This window comes from Danio aesculapii, chromosome 25 (genome assembly GCF_903798145.1).
Source record: "Danio aesculapii chromosome 25, fDanAes4.1, whole genome shotgun sequence".
NCBI classification, from domain to species: Eukaryota; Metazoa; Chordata; class Actinopteri; order Cypriniformes; family Danionidae; genus Danio; species Danio aesculapii.
In genome coordinates this window covers 9046966-9072965 of record NC_079459.1, presented here as the reverse complement: position 1 = coordinate 9072965, position 26000 = coordinate 9046966, and the positions used below count along the sequence as shown (strand labels likewise).

The 26000-nt window shown below is 36.0% G+C and overlaps 1 protein-coding gene across 2 annotated transcripts in view; it reads left to right on the top strand.

Moving 5' to 3' along the window:
• The first annotated feature begins 838 nt into the window (after positions 1 to 838).
• The window catches only part of si:ch211-236l14.4 (SITS-binding protein), a 66900-nt gene continuing 41738 nt past the window's right edge, over positions 839 to 26000 (top strand). For both annotated transcript variants that reach the window (XM_056451474.1, XM_056451475.1), the window contains exons 1-2: positions 839 to 1809; positions 3395 to 3566. In XM_056451474.1, coding sequence (XP_056307449.1) covers positions 1339 to 1809; positions 3395 to 3566 — 643 coding nt within the window. In that variant the 5' untranslated portion in view covers positions 839 to 1338. The remainder of the gene's footprint in view (positions 1810 to 3394; positions 3567 to 26000) is intronic.

Genomic DNA, 26000 nt, shown 5'->3' with positions numbered 1-26000 from the left:
TAATCTCAAAACAGTTTTCATTTGAACAGAAACTTTGTGCTGATGCATAATCGCCATACGTTTCTAATGTATATATATATATTTTTATTTGTCATAATTTGTGTAATACTTAATAATACTTATAATGTAACTGTTTGGTTGTGTACATGCATGAATTAAACACATTAGTATAGTTTTTAGGCATTGAAGACTTTTTAACAGTTGTAAACAATAATTATTGGTGTTTTATTGTTTCCAGATTTTACCTGAAAATGTGATAGAAACATGCTGAGGACAAGATTCCGCAGAAACAAAATGTAAATAAATAAAGGGCATAAAATAAATTTAAATTAATTAAAATAAAATAATAAAAATTAATAATCAAAACACACAGAATTCACATTCATTGTTAATTAGGCTATATTTTATTGTGGTAACAGTAAAACTGTTACACACAGTTATAGTTTGGCAGGTGTTTTAAAGTAGATAGTTTTTTTTTTATAAACTTAGAATGCACAAACTACAACAAAAGGCACGCAATATTGATAATTTAGAATGACATTAAGGAACGCAAGTGTACAACATGTAGTGAACAAATATAATGCGTAATTATGCAGATAGAGTAGAACTGCTGTGAGGACAGGTTAAAATAATACCACGTACTGAATGCATATTAACTTAGATTATCAGCTTCTCCAGCATGGGAACTTATTGAATGATTTGTGCACCTGACTGAATGGTTACAACACGCACCGTTAAAGAAACACCGTGCGCATATGTTGATGCGTGTTTCTTGCGCTTCCGCGAGTCAACCGCTCTGCATGCATACGCGTCTCCAAATGCCAAGCGCGTGCACGCAGATAGTGAGAATGGGGGATTCACCGCACAGTGCGCCCTGACCGGGGGCCCCGGTAATCTCAAAGCTCGCCTAATCACTTTCTCTTGTACCTTTCTGAAGAAGCAGTATGACGTTACGTCACACCAGCCCAAAAGTGCAGGCCAAGCAAATAAGCCGCTGAGGAGCTATTTGTAGGCATTGCTGCCAAACCCGGGTAAGGCTGCTCACTCTTCTGCAATCAATGCTTTTAAACTTGTTATTGCACTAGAAGCAGCATGCATTACATTTTTTGTTCATTCTGGAATGGTTCTGTTTGGAGAACTTGACCTGGATCATTTGATGACCGGCGGCCGGTGCGCGCAACCGCGCAATTACTAAATCCAGCTCAAATATTAACATTCGCAGAGAAGAGAACGCGAAGGACCGTTACACGATGACCATTCTGCATGTTATAGCAGAAAGATTGTTACTTCTTATCATTTTCGATTAGATATCATTTTTTCCTTCTTTCTGAAATCATCATGCCGCACACTCGCAACAGGAACCCAAGTCCAATCCCAGAGGTGACATGGGACACGGGCTTGAAAGAGATGAACGAGACCTGGAAGGGCGCAATTGCTTGCTTGGGAGTCGCTGTCTTTTTTGTCATGACAATTGGGATCATTTATTGGCAAGTTGTGGATCAGCCCAATAAGAACTGGATCCTGAAGGGGAGCTTTAGTGGACTAATTTGGGAGAGACGGACGCAAACTCTGGTCATACAGACACTGACCGAGGACAAAACTTTTGCGGAGATAGACGTGGAAAACGTGGGAAACACAGACATCGAGGTTCCGTTCGTGAGGAACATGTGCTGGCTTAACAAAACCGAGTTCTGCTACACTTGGGATTCGGTCGCGGAGGTGAAGATATCTTTGGAATCTGAGGAGGACTCGGTAACTGAGTGCTACAGTGTAACCTGGACTCCAATTCACTGTCATGTGGACCTGAAGGTAAAATGCTATTAGAACTAGGCTACACACTATTTAGCAGAAATAGTAACTAGTTGTAAAGCATGATAATCAATATAAAGCGATTCTTTAGAAAGTTCTGTTCCACACGTATTTTAAAAAAGAATAAAAAAATAAGACAACTTATAAAATGATAACAATTTTTAACAGCCAAAGCCAACTCGTAACTACACTGTTATTTTTTTAAAGCTGAATCAAATTAACTTCATGAGTCAATTAAACTTATATTATGTTAAAATGTCTTAAAACGTCTTGCGTAACTTATAAAACTAAGTTAGAACATGGTTAACTTTATTTGATAAGTTACAATGACTTAAAAACATATGCTGTCATAGCTAATTGATCATGTCATTTTTACAGTGTAGAGAACGTTGTATATCTAAAGATAAATAAAATAAAAATAAAATAAGCTGTACAGTTACTTTCAGGGGATTTAGCTTTTAAAACTTCCATTCAGAATTTTCACTTAATTGTCATTATAATATTTCTATTTAACTGTTAAAGAAAACACCAAAATAAATTGAAATACGTTTATGTTTAATTATCAAATCAATAAGTGCTAATAGGCTTTTTTGGGCGATATTTTAATTTAGTTTTTTTATAGTTAGAGTTTATTAATCATAAGTGTTTTATTAATATTAATTTGTGACCTCACTAACTTATAATAAATGTTTGTGGTTGCTAAAATGTTAAACTGAAAGGCACATATATAATCATATACAAATATTATGTAAATTATACATTTAAAGTTTGTTTGAAATAGCTTCTTCAATTAGCTACGTGTGTCAGACCTTCTTAATAGCTATAAATAATGATTTAATTTTTTGTTGTTTTACATTTTTGCATTAAGCATTTTTAGCTGAACTGATTTAACTTTTTATTTAGGTTATAGCTATTTATATTAAGTTTACTATTTAATCAAAGAGCATTTTTATATGATTTTCCAAATATATTTTTGTAAGGTTATTCAGTTATTTTTACTTTACATTCTTACTTTTTAAAGCAGGGTTTTCAAAGTTCACCAGACTGAAATGGACAAAGATACATTTCCCAGATATCCGCTAAGACAAAGTCTTTCTTTGTTCAGCAAGGAATTAATGCATTTCGGAAGTTTTCAACTTTAATCCCTTCATTTTCCACATTTCCTACTTCAGTAATATCCCATGTGTTATTTTAGATTTAAGCCTAAAGAACACATTGTTCCATCCAACCCTTTGACTTATATGCACGCACCTGCTTTTATGCGTTGTGAGAGCCAAAAGCTTCTTAGCTTAATATGCCTGCTCACGTTTTACTTTGTGATTTACCATTGATGAAGAGCAATCTGATAAGTATTTTCAACTCAATTAAATTAAATTAAATTCATCTTTATTTCTATGGTGCTTTTTACATTGTAGATTGTGACAAAACACCATAACTTAAATGAATATAAACAATAGCCACAATTTGTGGAACATTCCAGCAATTCAGGCAGGCAAAATTGATTTTTCATTTGAAATAAAGACATGCAGGATTATTCACTATATAGCTAGTGCTATATTTTAAGAATGGTTATCCTTTCTCTCAGGACTGCTTTTCCATGGTGAATATGTCATGGTATGGAGGTGCCAGCGTCCGTGCACCCAACTGGCCAATAAACAATGCCAATATTTCCATGCAACCCTTCACAGTCAGTGACTTCAGGGACAACCCTTCTGGCTTTGGATCAGTTTTAGAACGCTACTTCCTGGGATCCTCAGGTAAGCAAAGCTTCGATGACTGCCACCCCTAAGCCAAATTTGGCCACCCTGTCTCTTTCACACTTTGTTGACCAGTCCAAATATGTTTTCGCTTGTGACTATGCATACAATTTAAATCTGCCTCGGGCTCGAGATCACGGGGACCTACTGAACATAGAGAGCGTAACACAATACGGATGGTTACTTCTGCTTGATGAAAGACAGCAAAACAAAGGACGTCGGACTTGAATCCGAACCCACTGGTATTTGTCAGCAGATGCCTGGTGTTTATATTGAGAGTTAATTAAGCAGACAATCTCAGAGATGGATTTAAATAACCATTGTGTTTATGTCTGGCTGTTAGATTGATTTGAGGCAGGGTGGGGATGTTCGGACAGATGCTCAGCTCATTCAAACATCATCAGTCACTCAAAATTTTTAACATCTTAGTGTTTGTTTTCCTAATTAAAAAGATCAATCAGTATTTCATAATTTTTTCACATTTATATTATTCATTAACCCCCAATAATGTATTTTATTATAAAATGTAATTTATTCTGTAAAGATATAGTTTACTTTTGAAGATTTGTTTGAATTGTTCATAAATACTAGATCTGTAGAGTCTCTACAATCTGTTGAATCTCTGAGATGGATTTTACACTACTGTATTTTGTTTTAAAATGCCCAAGTTTTGTTACTGTTACACCTGGCATCCACATAACTCTGGCATCTTAGACACACAAAAACGGAGCATTTAGAAAATGCTGAAGACTGTGTTCCATGTCATGGTGTTCCATTTCAATACCTAAAGTACAATCAAAAAAATACGAAACGATGAGCTGAAACAACACAATTCTTGAGGGTTTTTTTTTGGGACAACTTTATGGTTTATGTTCAATCTACTTAAATTTGTAAAAACGAATAAGTTAACTTAATTTCTTCATGTTGTCCCAACACAAATTGTGTGGAACCCAGCATTTTTTACACTGTACACTCAAAAATGACATTTGCTTTTGTTTAAACTACTTATTTAAATAAAGCTGAAACAACACAATTCTTGAGTTTTTGGGACAACTTTATGGTTTTATGTTCAATCTACTTAAATTTGAAAAACTAATATGTTAACTTAATTCCATCATGTTGTCCCAACACAAATTGATTGTGTGGAACAGTATTTTTTTTTAAAAGTGTAGATCATGGGTGTCAAACTCTGCCCTACACCATTTATTTCCAACCCTGCTTCAACACACTGAAACCACCAACAAAGGCTCATTCTAAAAATGTAGCCCTATATACATTTCTGGAGATCGCGAATTACGTACAGCTGCATTTCATCTTTAAAACGAACGCTAAGGGGTGCTATGACGGCGTTCCTTTTCTTGCTTACCAGCTGACCGCTTACCTCCGTAAGGACAGCTTTTCTGCTTTTACGAGTTTGACTGTTGACTGTGACAACAGGGTTTGAATCTGGTTAAGAATCGTGCCAGAAAGCAGGTAAGACAAAAACAAAAGCTAAAAAATTTAAATAAACAAGTAAATAACAGAGTGAGAATGTGGTAAAATCTGAAAACGTGGTAAAAATCAGAGGGGCTTTTCTTTTTCTGGATTGCTTTTCAAAACATTTTCAGTTTTTTTTCACTATTGGTTGGGTTTAGGGAAGGGGGGGGGGGGGGGGGGATCGGTCGGTTGTTCAGTCAGTGAACAGCATCCTCTGGTGGATTAATATGAGAACAGCAGGTGCAAATGGTACTTGCGAGAGAAATTTGAGATCTGAACAAGCGTACACAGCTGCCTCTGGTGGATTCGCGAAAACAAAAAAAAAGTACCTCCTGAGATGTATTTTGCTCTCTCCAGAAATGAATATAGGGGTACATAATCAGAAAGAGCCTGGGTTGAAAGCTGCGGTCACACTGCACTTTTCACCCCAGAGACTTTTCTTCATAAGCAAGCGAATGTGACAGACCAAAAATGCAAGTAAGTTTCGCAGTTCGCTGCTTGCAAAGTTCAAGCTTGGTGTACTCTGACCTGCGAAATCGCATCACATGACTGCTTGAGACCATTTGAAGATCAAAACATGACCTCTCTGTACACATATTTAAAATATGGACCAATTGCTTGCTTTTTTAAACGTCTAATCATCCTGTTTAATCCCGCCCCCTTTCGCAGCAACTTACAACAGAATTTTGCATGCTCAAACTCTAGTGTGACTGTGGCATTACCTGTAGGTTTTAAACAAGGACTCAATCAATTTGATCAGGTGTGTTTAAATGCTGCAGAACCTCCAGGAACTGAATTGAACTGCAAACTTTTGATTTGACAAACCCCTCACATACAGTTGAAGTCAGAATTATTAGCCCTCCTGAATTATTAGCCCCCCTGTTTATTTTTTCCCCAATTTCTGTTTAACAGAGAGAAGATCTTTTCAATTAACTGGTTTATTTTATCTTTGCATTGACAACAGTACATAACATTTTGCTAGATGTTTTTCCAAGACATTTTTATACAGCTTAAAGTGACATTTAAAGGCTTAACTAGGTTAATTAGGTTAACTAGGCAGGTTAGGGTAATTAGGCAATTTATTGTGTAATGATGGTTTGTTCTGTAGACTATCGAAAAAAATATAGCTTAAAGGGGCTAATAATTTTGACCTTGAAATGTTTTTTCAAAGATGAAAAACTGCTGTCATTCTAGCCAAAATAAAACAAAAACAAGACTTTCTCAAGAAGAAAAAATATTATCAGACATACTGTGAAATTTCCTTGCTCTGTTAAACATAATTTAGGAAATATTTAAAAAGAAAAAAAAAATTAAAGGGGGGATAATAATTCTGATTTCAACTGTTTGGCCATTACACAAGCCGTAGACTGCAAGTGTTGACGACAGCTAAATATGCGCATGCTCAGTGAACGTGAATGATTATTTGACTGTATAGAGTGGATGGAGACTGTTTTGCAATGAAAACATCAGTCTGAAAGAGAATTGTTTTCATTCTCAAATGCTGTTTTTCAATGAAAATGCTCTAGTGTAAATGCTGCTTGAAACTGTCAGAAAGTATACCTGTATTAAAATTGCTATGTTTCCATCCACCTATTTTTAGGCTCATTTTGGATATGCGCATAAAAAAATTATTGATTGAAGCACTAAGATACACATAAATTTTGAACATGCGCATAAAAAAGTATGTGAATTACCAAGTAGGATAAACTTTTTATTCCATGAGAAAAAAATAAATAAATCACATAAACTGCGATGGAAAACTCAGGAAGTTAATCAGGCCAGTTTTATAAGGAAGTGATGATTTTATTTTTTTGACTCGTTGGATGGAAACACTGCTTTATTTGCACATCTTTTATGCAATATTCCCAACCCAGGCTCATTCTGAAAACGTACCTCTACAGACGTTTCTGGAGACCGCAAAATATGTCCCGGCGGCATGTTTTTCTGCAGTTTTTTTTTTTTTTTTTTAATCCACGACAAGCCGCTGTGTATGCTTTTTGAGATCTCAAATTTCCCTCGCTAGTGCCATTCGCGCCTGCTGTTCTCGCAAAATGACACCAGAGGCCGCTGTCGACTGACTTTGACAGACTTTTTGACTGACTGAGCGAACGATCGACTCTATCGACTCTCTACCCAACCAATTCTATCGAAGAACTAATTTTTGCTAGATTAGCTTGTCGGATGGTTATCATAAACACGCTTTTTGATGTACCAAAAAATATTTCCAACTATTTTGTCAAATTGCTTACCATACTATTTTAAATGTGCATTTAATATAATAATAACAAACTGGCCAGTACATTCAACTTTCTTTAGTCAGAATGTGGCCATTTGAATAAGAATTCAAAAACATAAAAATAATAATAATAATCAACTTTTGGTCTTTTGAACCACCCGAACCCCTCATGGCTACAGGCCTAAAACTTAATAATTTGTACGAAGAGAGGATTAATTATTAATATATTTTAATAACAGTTAAATAAATAATAGCAGTGTGTATGTATTATTAGCTCCCCTGTATATTGTTCCCCAATTTCCGTTTAATAGAGATTTTTTTCAACACATTTCTAAACATAATAGTTTGAATAACTCATCTCTAATAACTGATTTATTTTATCTTTGCCATGATGACAGTAAATAATATTTTACTACATATTTTTCAAGACACTTCTATACAGCATAGTGACATTTAAAGGCTTAACTACGTTAATTAGGTAAAACAGGCAGATTAGGGTAATTAGGGGCAAATAATTGACCTCACAATGGTTTTAAAAAATGAAAAACTGCCTTTATTCTAGCTGAAATAAAACAAATAAGACTTTCTCCAGAAGAAAAAATACTATCAGACATACTGTGAAAATGTCCTTGCTCTGTTAAACATCATTTGGGAATAATTTAAAAAAGAAAAGAAAATTCTGACTTCAACTCTGTATATATATGAATGAATTGAATTGAATAGAATGACCAAAACAATATTTCAGATATTTCACAATGTGTTCAGTCTGCTGGTTTTTCTACTAAATATCTCCTATTGCACCAATGTTCTTACCGAATAAAAAGTTTATTCAACTTATTTGTGTGCATAAATTTTTCATCATTTATGACGTTTCTAATAAGCATTTTTTATGGGATATTCCAAAACGTGCATAAAATAGGTGGATACTGACATAATGACCTCCAGTATAGCATCTTGTTAATGCCTTAAGCTGGAAAAAGCTATAAAATTTAAGCTTCTCAGATTTATGCGTCATCATTGTCATGTGAAGGAAGTTTGAAACCACCAAGACTCTTCCTAGAATCGACCGTCTGCCCAAATGGGGTATTCTAAGAATCTGGAAGGTCAGGGAGGTGATGAAGAGCCCCATGTGCTCCTCGGAAAGACCTTCAGATTACCTGTGTAAAGATGGGAGGTCCTGTCTTTACCCATCACTACAACATTTCATCAATCACTTTAAGATCTCAAACTAGCTCATGTAGCAGTATGATGAAATACTGATGTAGTGGCTGATGAAAAACTCACACAGAAAGAAAAACAGCAACACAACTAAACAAAATAATCATATATGTGAGAAGTAACATCAACATTTATTTAATATTAATAAGTTAGTTTCAATTACTCACTTAGGTCACACTTTATTTTGATGGCTCGTTTGTTGAATTTAAGTTACCTTGCATCTACATGCCAACTAACCCTCATTAGATTATAAGTAGACTGTTAGGTTAGAATTAGTGTAAGTTGACATGTAGTTTCTTATATTTAAATGTCTGTTGTAGGAGCAGTATCAGCAGATATTAAGCAGACAGTCTACTAATACTCAGAAGGACCATCAAAATAAAGTGTTACCCCCACTTAAATTTAAAAGTAACATAATTTAAGCAGTTAAGGTTATTAAAACAAGAAAACAAGTAATCAAGTCAAATTATGGCCCAATATCAATTCTATTTTTTACCCCTTCCATATGAAAGGGAAGGGCTTCAAATTTTACCCTTAAAAAATGGGACAGCACTACAACACCCGCACACGTCAACATATGTCATTATGATCTCTTACTTCATATGAGATCAATGACAGCGACTGCTGTTGTTAATCCACTAAGGGTTATTTTAACCCAATGCATTTGGTTTAACTAGGTTAATTAGGTTAACTAGGCAGGTTACAGTAATTAGGCAAGTTATTGTATAATGATGGTTTGTTCTGTAGACTATTGAAAAAAAAATGCTTAAAGAGGCTAATAATTTTGACCTTAAAATGTTTTTTAAAATATTAAAAGCTGCTTTTATTCTAACCTAAATAAAACAAATAAGACTTTCTCCAGAAGAAAAAATATTATCAGATATACGGTGAAATTTTCCTGCACTGTTAAACATCATTTGGGAAATATTTAAAAAAGAGAAAAATTCAATGAGGGGCAAATAATTCTGACTTCAACTGTAAGTATAAGCTCTTTCTGTCGTCTAGTTAAGGAAGCTCTGAAGTTTCACATTGAGGAACTAAAAGAAAGAATAACTGCAGCTATCCAAACTGTTACGCCCAAGATGCTACAATGAGAATGTGGAACGAGTTCGAGTATCGGGTTAATGTTACTCAAGTGTCTGGAGGGGGTCATATTGAACATCTATGAACTTGTTTTCTAATGAAAAAAGCCAAGGTTCCATCACGGCTCTTTGATTAAATACAGATTTTTCAAAGTTGTGGTATTCTTTTTGAATCATCCTGTATGTATATATATATATATACAGTGCTCAGCATAATTGAGTACACCCCATTTTAATAATGAATATTTTTATCCATTTCTCAGTGAATTTAGGCAATGTATTTTGGCGCATTTAAACAAAACAGATTTATTAAACAGATATATTTATTAAAATAACATGTTAGTCACCAATCATATTTAGGAATTAAAGCAAAATATTGCAAAAAATAAATTACACCCTACAAAATTTCAACAAAATTTTTTTGCTTCTGTTGATTTTTCATCTTTTTTTAAAATTTGGCTGTACTAGTTTTTGGACCATTATCGTACTTTTTTTTTATTAGAATAGCTCCAGATTTGGTTTCAGTACTGACTAATCTAATGTATATGCACAAACATAATATTGTATAGCAGGCGTGACCAACCCTGTTCCTGGAGATCGACCTTCCTGCACATTTCAGTTGCAACCCATATCAAACACACCTGCTTGTAATTATCAAGTGCTGTTCAGGACCTAATTAATTGGTTTGATCAGGGTTGGAGTGGAACTTTGCAGCAAGGTCGATCTCCAGGAACAGGATTGAGCACCACTGTTGTATAGGTTCCTATTAAAAATTTTAATTTAAAAGACAGATTTGTGAGGGGTGTACTTACATACGCTGAGCACTGTATATAGTCTGAGTCTGATCCATTGCACGTTTAGTAAATGGTTAATATGTTGGCCCGAGGGTCATTGCGCTGACCCCTCATTCTTTGGACCACCAGGCGTGCCATGAGAGGCTTGTGTGGATGGGCAGCTGCTCTCTAAACATGGTTACTACTCAGAGACACTTTCACACTCGCGCAGCATCTCGTCACCCGCACACAATCCAGCAATTAATAACCATATTTACTCAACACAGTCACGCTGCTTTTTTTGTGCGGCCGCATTGTTTGCTCCCACTTTGGTGTCTCCCCGTGTTTTGCATGTGAGCTTTGGGCAGCTGAAAGGTGAAAGTGGTAATCTGCGTCTCAGACAGCTGAACGGAATTAGATTAAAGCGAAAGGGCATGCCATCGGCTAAGGGCATTATATTCGTCATGTGACATAAACAAAGGGCTTTTATGATTTCCTAGATCGTTGTTTGCGCAGGCTCACCGGGTGTTACATAATGCAGTTTAACCGAAAAACAATCGCATGACTTTAATTCCTTTTCCACCTCACATGAATACGGCCGTGATTTCAGAGAGACCTCTCTCTTTAATTGGCTCAATTTTGAGACCGAAATGTTGAGCTTCCTGCCAATGCAGCTGTCTCTCGTTGCCAAGTGACCACAGACATATCATGGTATATAATGCCCAGTGGCGTAACAATGACAATCACGTTGAAGGCGACCCAGCAGCTGCCTGTGGCCACAGATTTTGGCTTCCAACGGTTGGCGGTGTGTGACGATAATGGACATAATTGTTTTTCCTGAGTCGCAGCTCTGCAGCCAAATGGCACGTTGTTGCGCAGGCCTGTAAAATGAGCCCCCGCTGACCCGGGGCAAACCCAAAGGTAAACTTTTCAGCACTGTATATTTACATTTAGGCCTTGAAATCGGAGAGTGGTTGCTGATGTGGGGCTTCAGTCATGTGATGTCTGTCAAATAGCTTTGTCCACTTTGTTGATGAGAGACATTATTGAAGTGTCCAGGCAAGTTGCTCTCCTTTGCTGGGATTGCTGACAGTTGCGTCCAGTCCAGCACGATGACTGAATTGTTTCTTAAAGAGATGGAGACATATTTAGATTGTGCCAGTAATGATTGTCTCCCCTTCCCGTGTGGGTTGGCTTGGCCAGATATGTGCTAATATAAACACATATACATATATACAGGTTTATGTGTGTCTACAGGGACACAAAGTTGTATAATGTCATGGGTACGATATAGTTGTACTTTATTAAGGTGGTTTACAGGGACACATCTTGTGTCACTGTAATTTAAACTGCTTAAAAAACCCCTACTTAACATGGTCAAATGTTACCCAAGATTGGATTTAGGGGTGAGGGTGGTGTAGGGCTATATAAGCAGCCAATTCGAATTGAATGGGCATCATCAGTGATAGATATGGGCCAGTAGGAGCCTTCTGTGCCTACTGGTAGGCTCAGAAGGCTGTTATAATCCATCCACATTGTTAATCAGCTATAGATCACATACGGCTGTGGCCAGAAGTTAATGAGAATTGTTTATATTATTTATTTAATTATCCATTAATTGTATTTTATTAACATCTACCCCAACCCCAACTCTTAACCCATCCTCACAGTAAGGTAAAAACAGTTTTGAATCTGGAGTCTTCACTATTAGTATAGCTGATTAACCATGTGGATGGTGATAACAGCCTTCTGAGCCTACCAGTACCCTACTGGCCCATATCTATCAGCTGATAACGTCCATTCTATCATGTGATAACATTCGAAGCGGGTGATGTAAGTGGTATTTACTGTCCAAAATACATTACACCTATGGAGTGTGTATGTTAACCATGTGTGTGCACTGCATGTGTGCCTGATGCACTGTTGGGAATGACAGAAGCTTTTTTATTATTTAGCTGGAAATCTAAATTAATAATAAAATATATTTAATGATCTATTAAAGGGAGCATTCACCCAAAGATGAAAATGTCCTCATTGTTTACTCACACTCAAGTTGTTAACTTTTATGAATATCTTTCTACTGTTAAACACATAACAAGCGATTCTGAAGAATGTTGGGGGAAAAAAGCAGCAACTGACATCTATACACTGTTAAAAATGCTGGGTTTCATGCAATTCTTTCATGTTGTCCTAACACAAATCGATTAATTTAATGTAATAGTTTTTACAAATTTAAGGGGATTGAACATAAAACAATTAAACTGTCTTTAAACTTCAAATACCTCAACAATTGTTTTGATTCAGATCATTTTAAATAAGTAGTTTAAAAAAGCAGCATTATATATATATATATATATATATATATATATATATATATATATATATACACACACACACACACACACACACACATATATATACACATACATATATATACACATACACACACACACACATTTTTTTTTTTTTTTGAGAGTAATAGTTGTAGTTCTGTTCTTATTTACTTTCCCTTATGATATACCAAGCCATTTTGTGTAATTAGTTTTTTTTTGTTGGAGCTGTTTGTAACAATGAACGCTGACAACAGGGGTGCGGATCCAATTGCAGAGTCTTTATTCAGACAGAGAGTGTTCAGGCAAGCAACAATCAACCAAGGAGCAAACAGATGTATAAGGGCAATCCAGAGGCATGGTCAATTAAACAGGCAGAAGGTCAGCAGGCAGGCAGCAGGCAACGTACACAAACAAACAAGGGGAAGGTCAAAACACATGGCAAAACGAAGCAAGGAAACCACATCATAATGTTTCACAAACAGATCAACAAGACTCAGCAATGTATGCCTCAAACTGAGCCGTGTATATATGTACTTGCATATAGCCGTGTGTGTAATCAGTACTTGCATGTTTGCAATCAGTCAGGAGCAGGAACTGGTTGTGTGTGGTGCATGACTGGCCCTTGTAGTCCATTTACCAGCAGATTTGTAGTCCTATGTGATCAGTGTGTTTACCAGCAATCTCTGGTGATTGTGACACTTTTTCTTACAATATTACACTTATATGATGTTTGCTGTTCTACTCAAAACTACTCAATTCTTTAAGTTTTTTTGAGAACTTCTTTGTTTTATGTTCAATCCACTTAAATTTGTTAAATGAGTTAAATTAATTCTTTCTTTGTGTTCAATACCCAAAAGAACTCATTTGGCGGCACAAAAACGCACCTGTTTAGTCTAAGCATGTCCAAATACTTGAAAATATACAAGAGCATTATGTGCACAGGTGTTTGTTTTTTATATTTGTATTAATTATTATTATTATTATTATTTTACTTTTTTTTAACAAAGTGACATCTAACTAACTAATGTCCAGGCATGCGTAATGCAGAATTTCTTAGGCCTGTAAAGTCATCATTGGAGTGAGATAAAAAATGTTTTAATTATTATTTTTTTATTTTTTTGAGGGGTGTGGTGAAGGGGATTTATTACAGCCTATATAATCAGCTTTTCCTAATTTCTCACTCACTCACTCACTCACTCACTCACTCACTCACTCACTCACTCACTCACTCACATATTTTTTATTCTGCTTAGTCCCAGCCTTACTGCCTTTTCTAATTATAAAGTTATTTACGTATATACCTTATGTATACCTTATATATAACTTAGTCATATCGCACTGCTATTGCGTTTATACAACAGTTCGACTGCATAATCGTGTATATAAAAAAGAAAATCAAACAGAGTCTCTAATCCTGTTGTATGAGGAACTACTTTCTTCTCCCAGTCTTCCAAATCTGCAGCTGACGTCAAAACAGCAGAAATCATTGCTACCGTTGCCAACGTCACTTTAGAGCTAATATTTGAATGATTCTATTATGTGATGTCTGAGGTAATGACAAAACAGGTGATTTTGCTGACATTTTAAGATTCTAAGGCTGAACGGCATGAAATGCCATCAGTCTACAGAGATTTCCCAGTATTTCTCTGTTGCAAATGTTTTTCTCCTCTAAGGCCCTGCTCACATTGTGAGATTTCAGCCACGATTTTGTCATCTGAGACAAATTTGGGAAATCCTAAAAGATTTCTGAAATCCTAGACTAAAATCTGTGATCTTTGATTGTTGGTTTGACATGTTCACTGACAGCCGCTTAGTGCCCGTTGCGATCAGATTTTCCTCCGATGAAGTTCTGGCAGTGTCAGAAGATTTCAGACACTTTCTTGCAGTGTGACAACAGCTGCTGTGAGCGTCAATCCAAGAACCAATAGGAGCCTGAATTAGATGACGCAATCCATGTGACAATTTAAATCACTGCGGGGAATTGTCGAAACTGTTTTTTTCTTCCTGGTTTTATTATTAAAACACGCCGTGTGCAATAGATGTGCTATAGATTGTTTGCATTTGCTGTAAGGAATCATTTCAGAACGCAGGATAGTAAAAGTGTCACACGTGGATGACATCAAACTCCAGGGCATTTTCTTTCATGTTTGGCGCATCTTCATTGTCGTTCAGTCTGATTTTATGACAGCTGAGATCTTACAGTGTGACATGAGAACCATGTAGTCTAACATGCTACAATCATTCAGAATTATAAAAAATCCCATGCTGTGAGCCGGGCTTAAGGGCTTATTATGTGGTCTCTGTCGTCATCTTGTGGCGAAACATCAACCATCTTTGCTCTGCTCAGTGTTAAAGGCTAATGGATGCAATATTTTTCAAACTGAAGTGAGTTTACTGATCTGCTGCCACTCTATGTGGGCGGAGTAATACAAGGGTAAGGAGGCTGTACCAGTGCAGCTATTGTAGATATCAACATCAGCCAATCAGATTCAAGAATCAGACAAAACTGTCGTATAAGTATGTATATGTATATATATATATATATATATATATATATATATATATATATATATATATATATATATATATATATATACATACAGACTGGCTGTTTTTGTACACTGCCACCACAAAACACCTTATAAAAGTGTTCAAGTAAGAGTAATAGTGAATCTTAAACATAAAGGTTTTAATAACTTATTTCTAATAACTGATTACTTTTATCTTTGCCATGATGACAGTGCATAATATTTTACTACAGATTTTTCAACACACTATTTAACTTGATGTGCAATTTAAAGGCTTAAGTAGGTTAATTGGGTTAAAAGTTAGGGTTTAAGGCAAATCATTGTATAGCGATGGTTTTGCTTAAGTGGGCTTAAAAATATTGACCTTAAATTACTTCAAAAAAATTAAAAATGGCTTTTATCCTCGCTGAAATAAAACAAATAAAACTTCCTCAAGAATAAAAAATGTTATAGGAAATACTGTGAAAAATTCCTTGCTCTAATCATTTAGAGGGCTAATCATTTTGACTTCAACTGTACATATTTTGCATCCGTCCACAGTCAGGCGCTTCGAAAAAAAGTTTTACCCTTCAAAAGCTTGGAGGCCCCTTTCGCAAGGTGTGTATAACATGGAATCTGCACAGAGGGGAATAAATAACTGTCATTTGCTGACGTTTAAGAGACTTTTGGCTTGAGTTATGAGCAAGGTGGGTTCTGCAGAAGTTGAAAAAGAGGGGGAGCAGTCTCTTATTTTTAGAAATAATTCCCCACGGTAACTACTACCAGCTTTCCTGAAATATTTTCCACTCTGTCTTTAAAGCAAAGATGAATAACAGCATCCCATCTCACTTTTTTCACCTAATATGGCCTGGACAGGAGCAAAGAGTGGAATTTTTTATTAATTTTTTTTAGTAATGAATGGATGGTTCTTGGAAATGCTTGACTGATATTTCATGTAAAGTATGTCAATAAATAATAGCAGTGTATAACATGATATAAGGATAATTATAGGATTGGAGAATACAATGAAAAGTTGAATACATACTTCATTAATTTGTCTTCCATATGGCTAGCCAGAGCTTCGAATTCCATCCTTTTTGTGCATTCAGATGCACTTTCCATTTGCTTGGATTAGACCCTTTTCACAAGACTGTTCTGACGTGTTTAACGGTCATCAGCATCTTAAATCCTTGAAAGTTTTTTATTTTTTAGTTTTTTTTAAGCGTATTAACATTTGTATGTATTTATGTATGTAGCATATCATCTTTGCTTCAATTGACAAAAAACGAATTACTGCTTGTGTGAGGCATTTCTAATGTAGCGTCTATGGGAGAGGACAGTAAATTTGACTTTATCCTCTCCTCTGGCTGCTGTTATTAGTCTCACACATTTTATTTCCTTTTTATGAAGGTCTTTATAACATCATCATGGAGTTTTTCTTTTATTATTTGAGCAAATAAGATTGTAAATAAATTATTTGTTGTATTCTCCCCTTCACTGCGCTTTACGTTTTCCCAACTATGACGACTTCCGCTACTGAGAAACCCGGAGATGTGAAAAGGGTTTATTAGTTCAGGGGTCACCAACCTTTTTGAAACTACTTCTTGGGTACCGATTAATGCGAAGGCCTGCCAGTTTGATACACACTTCTCAAATAACAATTTTGCCCAATTTACTGTTAATAATATGTTATCGTTAATAATTAATGACATTCATCTATGTGAAGAAACTGATCATGTTAATGATTTCTTACAATAGATGTCAACAATGATTTAACAAGGTAGGAAACAGATAAATATGCAACACTTTATTTTTATAAATCTCTGCAAGTATTTACATTTTCAGATTATCACTTCTACAATATTTTCACTAGCCACTAACAATTTTTAACAAATCCTGTTTTACCACGTTTGTACAGATTATCAATTGTGTAACATAAATCAATTTTCAGATTTTACTGAAATTAGCACCAAATCTACAGCATTTTTAACATAGCCGACACCAGGGCTGGCCCTGTACATTTGGGGGCGTTAAGCAGAATAATTTTGGGCTCCTACCTTGCTCTAAATTGTGCAGCATTGCCATTACCGGCCCACAGTGGTTTTATTGCTCATTAAATGCAATCAATAAAACAGAAATGTAACGCTTGATTTCTTCTACTTAATAACTGTATGAATGATTGGGACATTTTAAAACAGCACTATTTTTGTCAACTACCAGCTTCAAAAATGAAGGATTTAACAAGTTTTAATAAAGAGACAAGTGATTTGTATGCGTCCATCTGGAGTGTTTAAAAATATTCCATTAATTTAGCAAACAGATTGAAGATTGAAAATACATTACTTACTAATAAAATATACATACTGAACTCATTAAAAACTATAAAAAAAAAAACACAAAACAATTAACATTAATGCAAAGATTGATCCATAAATAATAAGTCAATCAGCAAATATTATAAAGTATTAACATGTAAAACATAGACGACATTTATTAATCTGGAATTGTCTATTTTTGATAAATGTGGTACCAGATTGTGTCTTTAACATCCTTATAAGCACTTAAAAGGGATGCTAAAAAGGATTTTGTGCTTGTCTCTTCTCTTCGAGAATTTTCCCCACGGTTTTTCTACGCCTGAGGAATAGCGTTAGTTTCATAAAATTTTCGTGGTCTAATTTCCAAAACAATTTTAACTTATGTTAAATAAGTTATATAACTTAATTTATATATAGTATACACAGAGTGGACATTTCAGCAAGAAAATGACCCAAAACACAGCCAAGGAAACTCTCAAATGCTTTCAGAGAAAGAAAATCAAGCTGTAGAATGGCCCAGCCAATCACCTGAGCTGAATCCAATAGAAAGTACAAAATAGAGATCAGATTTGATAGACGAGACACACAGAAGCATCAAGATTTTTGCACTCTGTTGAAGTCATTCACACCTGAGCAATTTCTGTGACTTCATTCTCCATATGAAAGGCGTCTTTAAGCTGCCATCACCAAAAAAGCCTTTTATATACAGTGTTAAATACATTTCAGTAGTTCAGTACTTTCGCCTTGTGTCCTTTCATTGTTATTACACATAACTAACTTTTTTGTTTTGTTTTATTTATTGTTTGGGTTTCTTACCAAAAACTGGTTCAACTCCATGTTAAAAGCTACATAAGAAATATTATTCCCAGGAAAAAAAACATGACGTGTTCAATACTTTTCTCCACTGTATTTCACTTTTGAAGCTCTAATGTGGACAAAACAACACTTATAAAAAATATTTTGTGGACCACAGCAGAAAAAAAACATACAATGGCAGAATTTTCTTTTTTGGCATGAGCTGGCCCTTTAACAACACATAAGCAACCTCTTTTTTTGCTAACAGTTTGGCTTCTTTCCTTCACTTGGCAAAGCCTATGACAGGTGTGATAGTTAGTAGAACGTACACGCTATTATTTATAAATGCTAGCCACGACAGCACCCTTCATATCTCTCCAAGTCTAATCTACAGTGATGAATAGGGGGAGAGTGGTAAAATTTGCCAAAGAACCTATCTTATTTAATTTATGAGATGTTTGTCTTTGAGTCTCTCAAAATAAAATGGGAAAGGAAGCTAATGAGACAATAAAGCTTTTCTTAAGGAGAGTAAAATCCATTCAGAGTCAGTTTCTAAAGCTCAAAAAGAATCACTTTGTGATTATTGGCAACACTGAGCTGCATGGAAAGAAAGTATACATACATAAATTGTAAAACCCAAAAAGTTAAAGGGGTGGGCCAGAATGTAATTTTAAGGCTTGGTTGTATTTATAAGATGCAAAGCAATGTGTACTCATGTTTCACTTGAAGGAAATCATGTTATTTTTTCATAAATCTCACTTTGATTATATACAGCTACTCAGCTAACATTAAAACGACTGTCATATTTCCTAGTTCCTCTGAAAGGCCCACCCTCAAGTGACTCTGATTGGTCATCTGTCATAATGTGCTGTGAATTGCGGATCTGCCCCACGTCACGCCCACGCGCGTGATTGTGTAAAAAGTCAGTCAACCTCATGCCCACTCTCTAAAATAAAATCGGACAAGTGTCTGTAACGAGTGAAAATGGGGTGCGGCTCCTTTATGCTTGTGCGCAGGACCGATGTTTATTTTTATTTTTCTCTGATGCTCGGATTAAGTTATTTTCTGTGACAAAATATACAGTGACACTGTTGACAGAAGAATAAAGCACAAGATGTGGGATGCGACCTGTGAGAGCCTTGTTTTTTTTCTGCTGCTACACGAGTTAGGCAAGCTCTCCTGTATTTATTTAACTCAACTCGTTACACGACGTCTTTCACATATATTCAGAATATTCATGTGTAAGTAATATGAATCATCCACACATCTTTTGCGAGTTCATTATCTGAGATGTAAAACGCAGAAAAAGCCCCTCATAGAGAGAAACGCACATGCTGGTGAAGTGTGTGTGTGTGTGTGTTTACAGCAGTTTGACTGATAAATATGAATTTGTAGCTAAATCGTTTGCGGTACCAAACAGCATTTCCCATTGTTTACATCTTTGCTACAACATACCATTAACGCTAGACACTGTTCATGTAATAGATCAATTTTAACAAATAAAAACATTTACAGGTTGTAGCTCAGAGTCCACAGCTTCTGCTTGTTGGAGCTGCTCCTTTGAGGAGATTTTAACCGAATCCAGCACTGAACTGGGAGAGATCTCAAATCATGCTTGCTATGTATCTTATAATTCTCTGGAACATAATTAAAATTAAACTGTAAGCACTTCTGTCTTTGTGTCGTGTCCTTTGGAACACCAAATACAGAAACAGAAGAAGCTCTGTGGAAATAGCAGCCTTTGGATTTTACCTCTCTCTCTGCTGTAATATTACAGTGCCTCTGGCCACGCCCCTTAACTGCGCAGTGTGTGTGCGCAGTAAAAGTACGTTTGTGATCTCACATGCCCGGAAGTATTTTTTTGTAGTCTCCAAAATTCGTTCAATGTAGGCTTTGCTAAGCTAACTCTGTAAAAACCAAGGTCTCCCTTTGCATTGAACTTTGAGCATCTTACATACAGAGATGCTGTTTATATTTACACAGCTACATTACACATCAACTAAAGTTTAAAGTATGATATCATAGTAGACCACCCCTTTAAGATAACTCAAACCGTTTGAGGAAACCATTTTGCTACACACCATTTAAGTTCAAAAACTAATCTTAATGAGTATTGTGAACTTAATCCATTTGAGCAGTTTGAGCACAGTAAAACCCGATAAATGAAGAGAACTCAAACCAACTGAGTACTGTAAAACCCAATAAGTTAAGGCAACTCAAACTGTTTGAGGAAACTGATTGCAACAAACCATTTAAGTTAAAAAACTAATCTATACTGTGAACTTGCTCCATGTAGGTTGAAGTAATGAGGTATTTAATTAACTCATTACCATCAACACTGAGTTCAAAACTCTTCAGATGAGTAGAATTCACTTTCAGTAAATTTTGAGTTTACTACAATCATTTCATTGGATAAAGTTGACTGTTGGGTTTTACAGTCTATGAATTAGTACACATGTCTGAACAAGATAATGGTGTAATAAAAATACAATTACTGCATACAGACTTAAATGTTGTTATAAAGATTGTCTTATTTTAAGGTTCTTTTATAATACCGCTCCATGCAGTCTAAAAGACAAAACACATTAAAGGTTTTTTGTGTTTCCGTTTTTTATAAAACTAAACTAAAAATTGAGGGTGTATAACATTATTAGCATGGCAACAGAGTATTTAGTCTATGCCACTGTTTAAAATTGCTTATATCTCTAGATTTGAACATTCTTTGAAACATTTGAGAAAATGTAGTTCTGCAAAATATATAACACTTTTCTTGAGATTTTTATGTATTTTAATGATAAAAAAAGTTAGTGCCTTATATTTGAATAAATGTATGCAAGGCATGTACCAGGCTCATTCTAAATACATACCCCTATAAACATTTCTGGAGAGCAGCAAATATGTCCCAAGAGGTATGTTTTTTTTTTGCAGTTTTTGTTTTTGTGAATCCACCAGAGACCGCTGTGTATGCTTCTCTCACGAGTGCCATTCGTGCCTGCTTTTCTTACATAAATCCATGAGAGGCCATTGCAGGGGCATTGCTAGACCCAATTTACTGGGGCACGTGCCCCAGTAAACACCGCCAGTGCCCCAGTAAATGATTTGAGATATGATTTACTTCATATGTAAAGTGTGTTTATTAAGAGTGGCAATCCCGGAATAAAGACATTATTCTCTATGTGCAACCGAACCAACACTGGTGAAAGCAATATAGTTTAATCAAAAAGCAAACTGACGCATCTCCATGTGTGTGCAGAAAACCAGACCTGCTGACTGACCGATCAACTGACCCACACTCCTCCTTCCCTAAACCCAACCGATATTGTTTTCAAAAGCACAAATTGACCCACCCACTCCCTTCCCTTATTCCAACAGCGAGTCCTGGTTGATAACATGCACGCTGAAAATCAGCGTAACAGCCTTTTATGCGGAGGTGTCGACAGGCAGTGAGTTTTGCAAGTCGACAAAACTCAAATTGGAATAATATGTGGGTGATCTTACTAAGCATGTCTCCTGATAAATTTTTGTATGATGTAAAAAGGAGGGATGACGAGTCAGGGAGGACGTAATAAAACTAATTCTCTGCCATGTGTCAAGTCTAATACAACAGATAGTTCTATAAAACATACATTTTTTTATTCTATAGAATTGTCTATAAAATTTCATTCAAATGAAATTTTTATTCTTGCAAAACGTTTCTTAAACAGTTCTAGCATATCACTCCAGCTGTGTCTTTAAGTTGTTTTTCCAGTTACATATAGGATTAATTTCTGTTATTTATTTAGACTAATAATTGTGTATTAACAATAATACTTTTCTTTATTTATAACAAATATTTATTTGTATTTAAAAATGAATATATATATATATATATATGTAGTTTAAAACAGAATTATTATCCCCCTTTTTCATTTTTTTTTTCTTTTTAAATATTTCCCAAATTATGTTTAACAGACCAAGGAAATTTTCACAGTATGTCTGATAATATTTTTTCTTCCGGAGAAAGTCTTATTTGTTTTATTTCGGCTAGATTAAAAGCAGTGTAAAAAAATTTAAAATCCATTTTAAGGTCAAAATGATTAGCTCTAAGCTATTTTTTTCGATGGTCTACAGAACAAACCATCGTTATACAATAACTTGCCTAATTACCCTAACCTGCCTAGTTAACCTAATTAACCTAGTTAATTATTTAAATGTCACTTTAAGCTGTATAGAAGTGTCTTGAAAAATATCTAGTAAATTATTATGTGCTGATATCATGGCAAAGATAAAATAAATCAGTAATTAGAAATGAGTTATTAAAACTATTATGATTAGAAATGTGTTGAAAACAGAAATTGAAATTGGGGAAAAAGTAAACAGGGGGGCTAATAATTCTGACTTATATATAAATATATATATATTTTTGTTTTGAGGGGGCGCGTGCCCCAGTAGAGCTTTTTGTCTAGTAACGCCCCTGGGCCATTGTCAGTTGACTGACTAACTGACTGACTGATCAACTGACCCACCCTCCTCCTTCCCTAAACCCAACCGATATTGTTTTCAAAAGCACAAACTCCCTTCCCTTGTTCCAACCGAGTGTTTTCAAAAGCAGTCCAGAAAAAGAAAAGCCCTCATGACCACCTGATATTTTACCACATTTAAAAAAAAAATTTTCACACTCTCACCCTGTTATTTACTTGTTTATTTTTTTTTTTGGCTTGTGTTTTTGTCTTATCTGCTTTCTGGAACCATTCTTTACCTGCCTCGAACCTCGTCATTGCGTCATTCTGCTCCACATCACAAGTCCGCCGACGTATGCAGCGAGCCACTAGACAGACTGGTAACAACATGAAAGCTGTCAATACGGAGGTAAGCGGTCAGCATGAAAAGGAACGGTGTTATACCACCCCGTAAGCATTCGTTTAAAAAAAGAACTTAATGCAGCCATACGTACTTTTGCCTACATAATTTGTGATCTACAAAATTGCATATAGGGACATGCTTTCAAAATGAGCTTATGTTGTTAAAGAAACATGTACACCTGCATATGTAGTTCATCATTGTTGTTATGGTTGTCAAGTATTCACACATTTTTGGACTTAAGAAGTAATACATAGAGACATGGTATATTCATTAATTTTCTTTTCGGCTCAGTCCCTTTATTAATCTGGGGTCACCACAGTGGAATGAACCGCCAACTTATCCAGCATTTGTTTAACACAGCTGATGCCCTTCCAGCTGCAACCCATCTCTGGGAAACATCCATACACACTCATACACTACAGACAATTTAGCCTACCCAATTCACCTATACCACATGTCTTTGGACTTTGGTCTTTGGAAACCCACGCGAACGTGGGGAGAACATGCAAACTCCTCACAGAAATGCCAACTGACCCAGCCGAGGCTCGAACCAGCGACTTTCTTGCTGTGAGGTGACAGCACTACCTACTGTGCCACCGCATCACCTAGACATGGTATAATTTAAAAAAAATTATATTTGCATTTTGACACCAGTTTAAACATTTTACATTGTGTAAAGCTAGTGTGTAAACACAGTCTACAAACCACCACATTAGTGCAGATTCACATTTAATCCACATTTTGCGAGTGATTACTGATTTTATTGTTAATGTGTAATAAAGATTGTGTACCAAAAAAACAAGACAATTCTTGAATTTTGTATAAATTTAGCATTTTTTTCTAAATTTAAACTAATTTCGAGAGGAGCACTTGCTCATGATTGACCCAGCTGGCCCACATTAGCTAATCATGATCCTCCAATCAAACGATCACAAGTCACTATATATATATACTCATTTCCTTTCAACAACTATCTTCATCTGGAAGAAACCCCCCCTCCTCCCCTTCTTCCACCTTTATCCAGAATGGGCGGCACGGTGGCCCAGTGACTAGCACTGTTGCCTCACAGCAAGAATACCAATAGTTTTGGGTCCTCGCTGGGCCATCTGGTATTTCTGTACGGAGTTTGCATGTTCTCCCCGTATCCGTGTGGGTTTCCTCCGGGTTCCCCAGTTTCCTCCCACCGTCCAAATATGCTCTTATTACAGATAAAATAAGCCTAAATCTTTTTTCTAATGTCTTACTCTCAGGAAGTTCACCGTGGCCTCAGTAGTGGGGGAGTTTGAGATCGACCTGAGCTCAATTTCCCCTCACCCTGGGAAAGGGAGGAGCCCTGGCCCACGAGGATCTCTTGAGCTCAGGGCTCTCTCTCGGGACAGCACACCAAACAAGCTATGTATGAATCATGAGCTAAGTCTGAACTCTTGAAATTTGGGATAACTTGGCAACAGTGATGCATTCAGGAACTTTTGTTTATTAAACTTTGCATACTATATTTACTTACTCCCAAAGCCGTTTATATCGAAGTTGATATTTAGTCGCACCATGTTGGTGTTTCGTAATATCTAACTTTTACGAGGTGGGTCATTAGCCCAATGCTCAACCCCCAACCTGGAGGACTAGGACATACACACATACACTACGGACAATTTTGCTCACCCAATTCCCTTATAGCAAATGTCTGTGGACTGTGGGGGAAACTGAAGCCCACGCAAACACAGGGAGAACATGCAACCTCCACACATAAATGCCAACTGACCCTGTTGGGGCTCGAACTAGCGACCTTCTGGCTGTGAGGCTGAGTCACCGTGCTGAGTTACATTTTTTGTTTTTGCAGTTTTGTTTTTCACTGGAGGCCACTGTGTATGCTTTTTGTGATTTCAAATTTCTCTCGCGAGTGGCATTCGTGCCTGCTCCTCTCGCATAAATCCACCAGAGGCTGCCGTCGACTGACTGACTGACTGACTGACTGGCTAGAAGTACCCACCCACTTCCCTAAAACTATTTAAAAAACTAACGAAACTATTAAATTAAAACTAATGAAACTTCATTGTAAAGTGTAACCAGCTTATATATTTTATATAGAAAAAATTAATTTTATCAAAGTTTTTCTCTGAATGCTGAATCAGAAAAAAAAATTGTTATTTATATTTTCAATATTACTGGTCAAGCTGATTATTAGTGTGTGTGTGTGTGTGTGTGTGTGTGTGTGTGTGTGTGTGTGTGTGTGTGTGTGTGTGTGTGTGTGTGTGTGTGTGTGCGTGTGTGTGTGTGTGTGTGTGTAGTGTTCTTTGGAATTGAAACCATGACAAAAACATGATAAATTGCTCACTTCGGTATTTAGTTGTCTTTATTTTCAGAATCTATACAGTATTTTTCTTGGATTTCATAATCTTGTCATGTTTTTCACGATGTGAATGGGCTTCTTGAGTTTGGTTAGGTGAGGGGGGATTTGGATGGAGGGTCCTGTGTGTGTCTACACTGGGATACATTGACATGGTAGGGAAATCCGAGAAGCAGGAAGAATTCCAGAGAGGGCAGCTACATCTGCGGACACAATTATCTGCTTCACATAATCTTGTCTTTTCAGGTGCAGAAAGACCTTAGAAGCAACCCTCATACCACCAGCCATTCTGAAAAAGCCTTGCAAATGAAAAGATTCAATTATGAATCCCAATGTTTCCTGTTCCAGGCGTTACAGGCTTGAGATTTCCATGATTTGTCAGGGTGTAAAGGCTGTTTTACCAAGGCAGGTCAAAAGATGGTATTTGGTTTCGTTCATGCTGTGTCTGCCATTCACACAGAGTCACGAATGGAGTTACAGAAGTAAACGTGTGATCTGAAATCACCTGACATC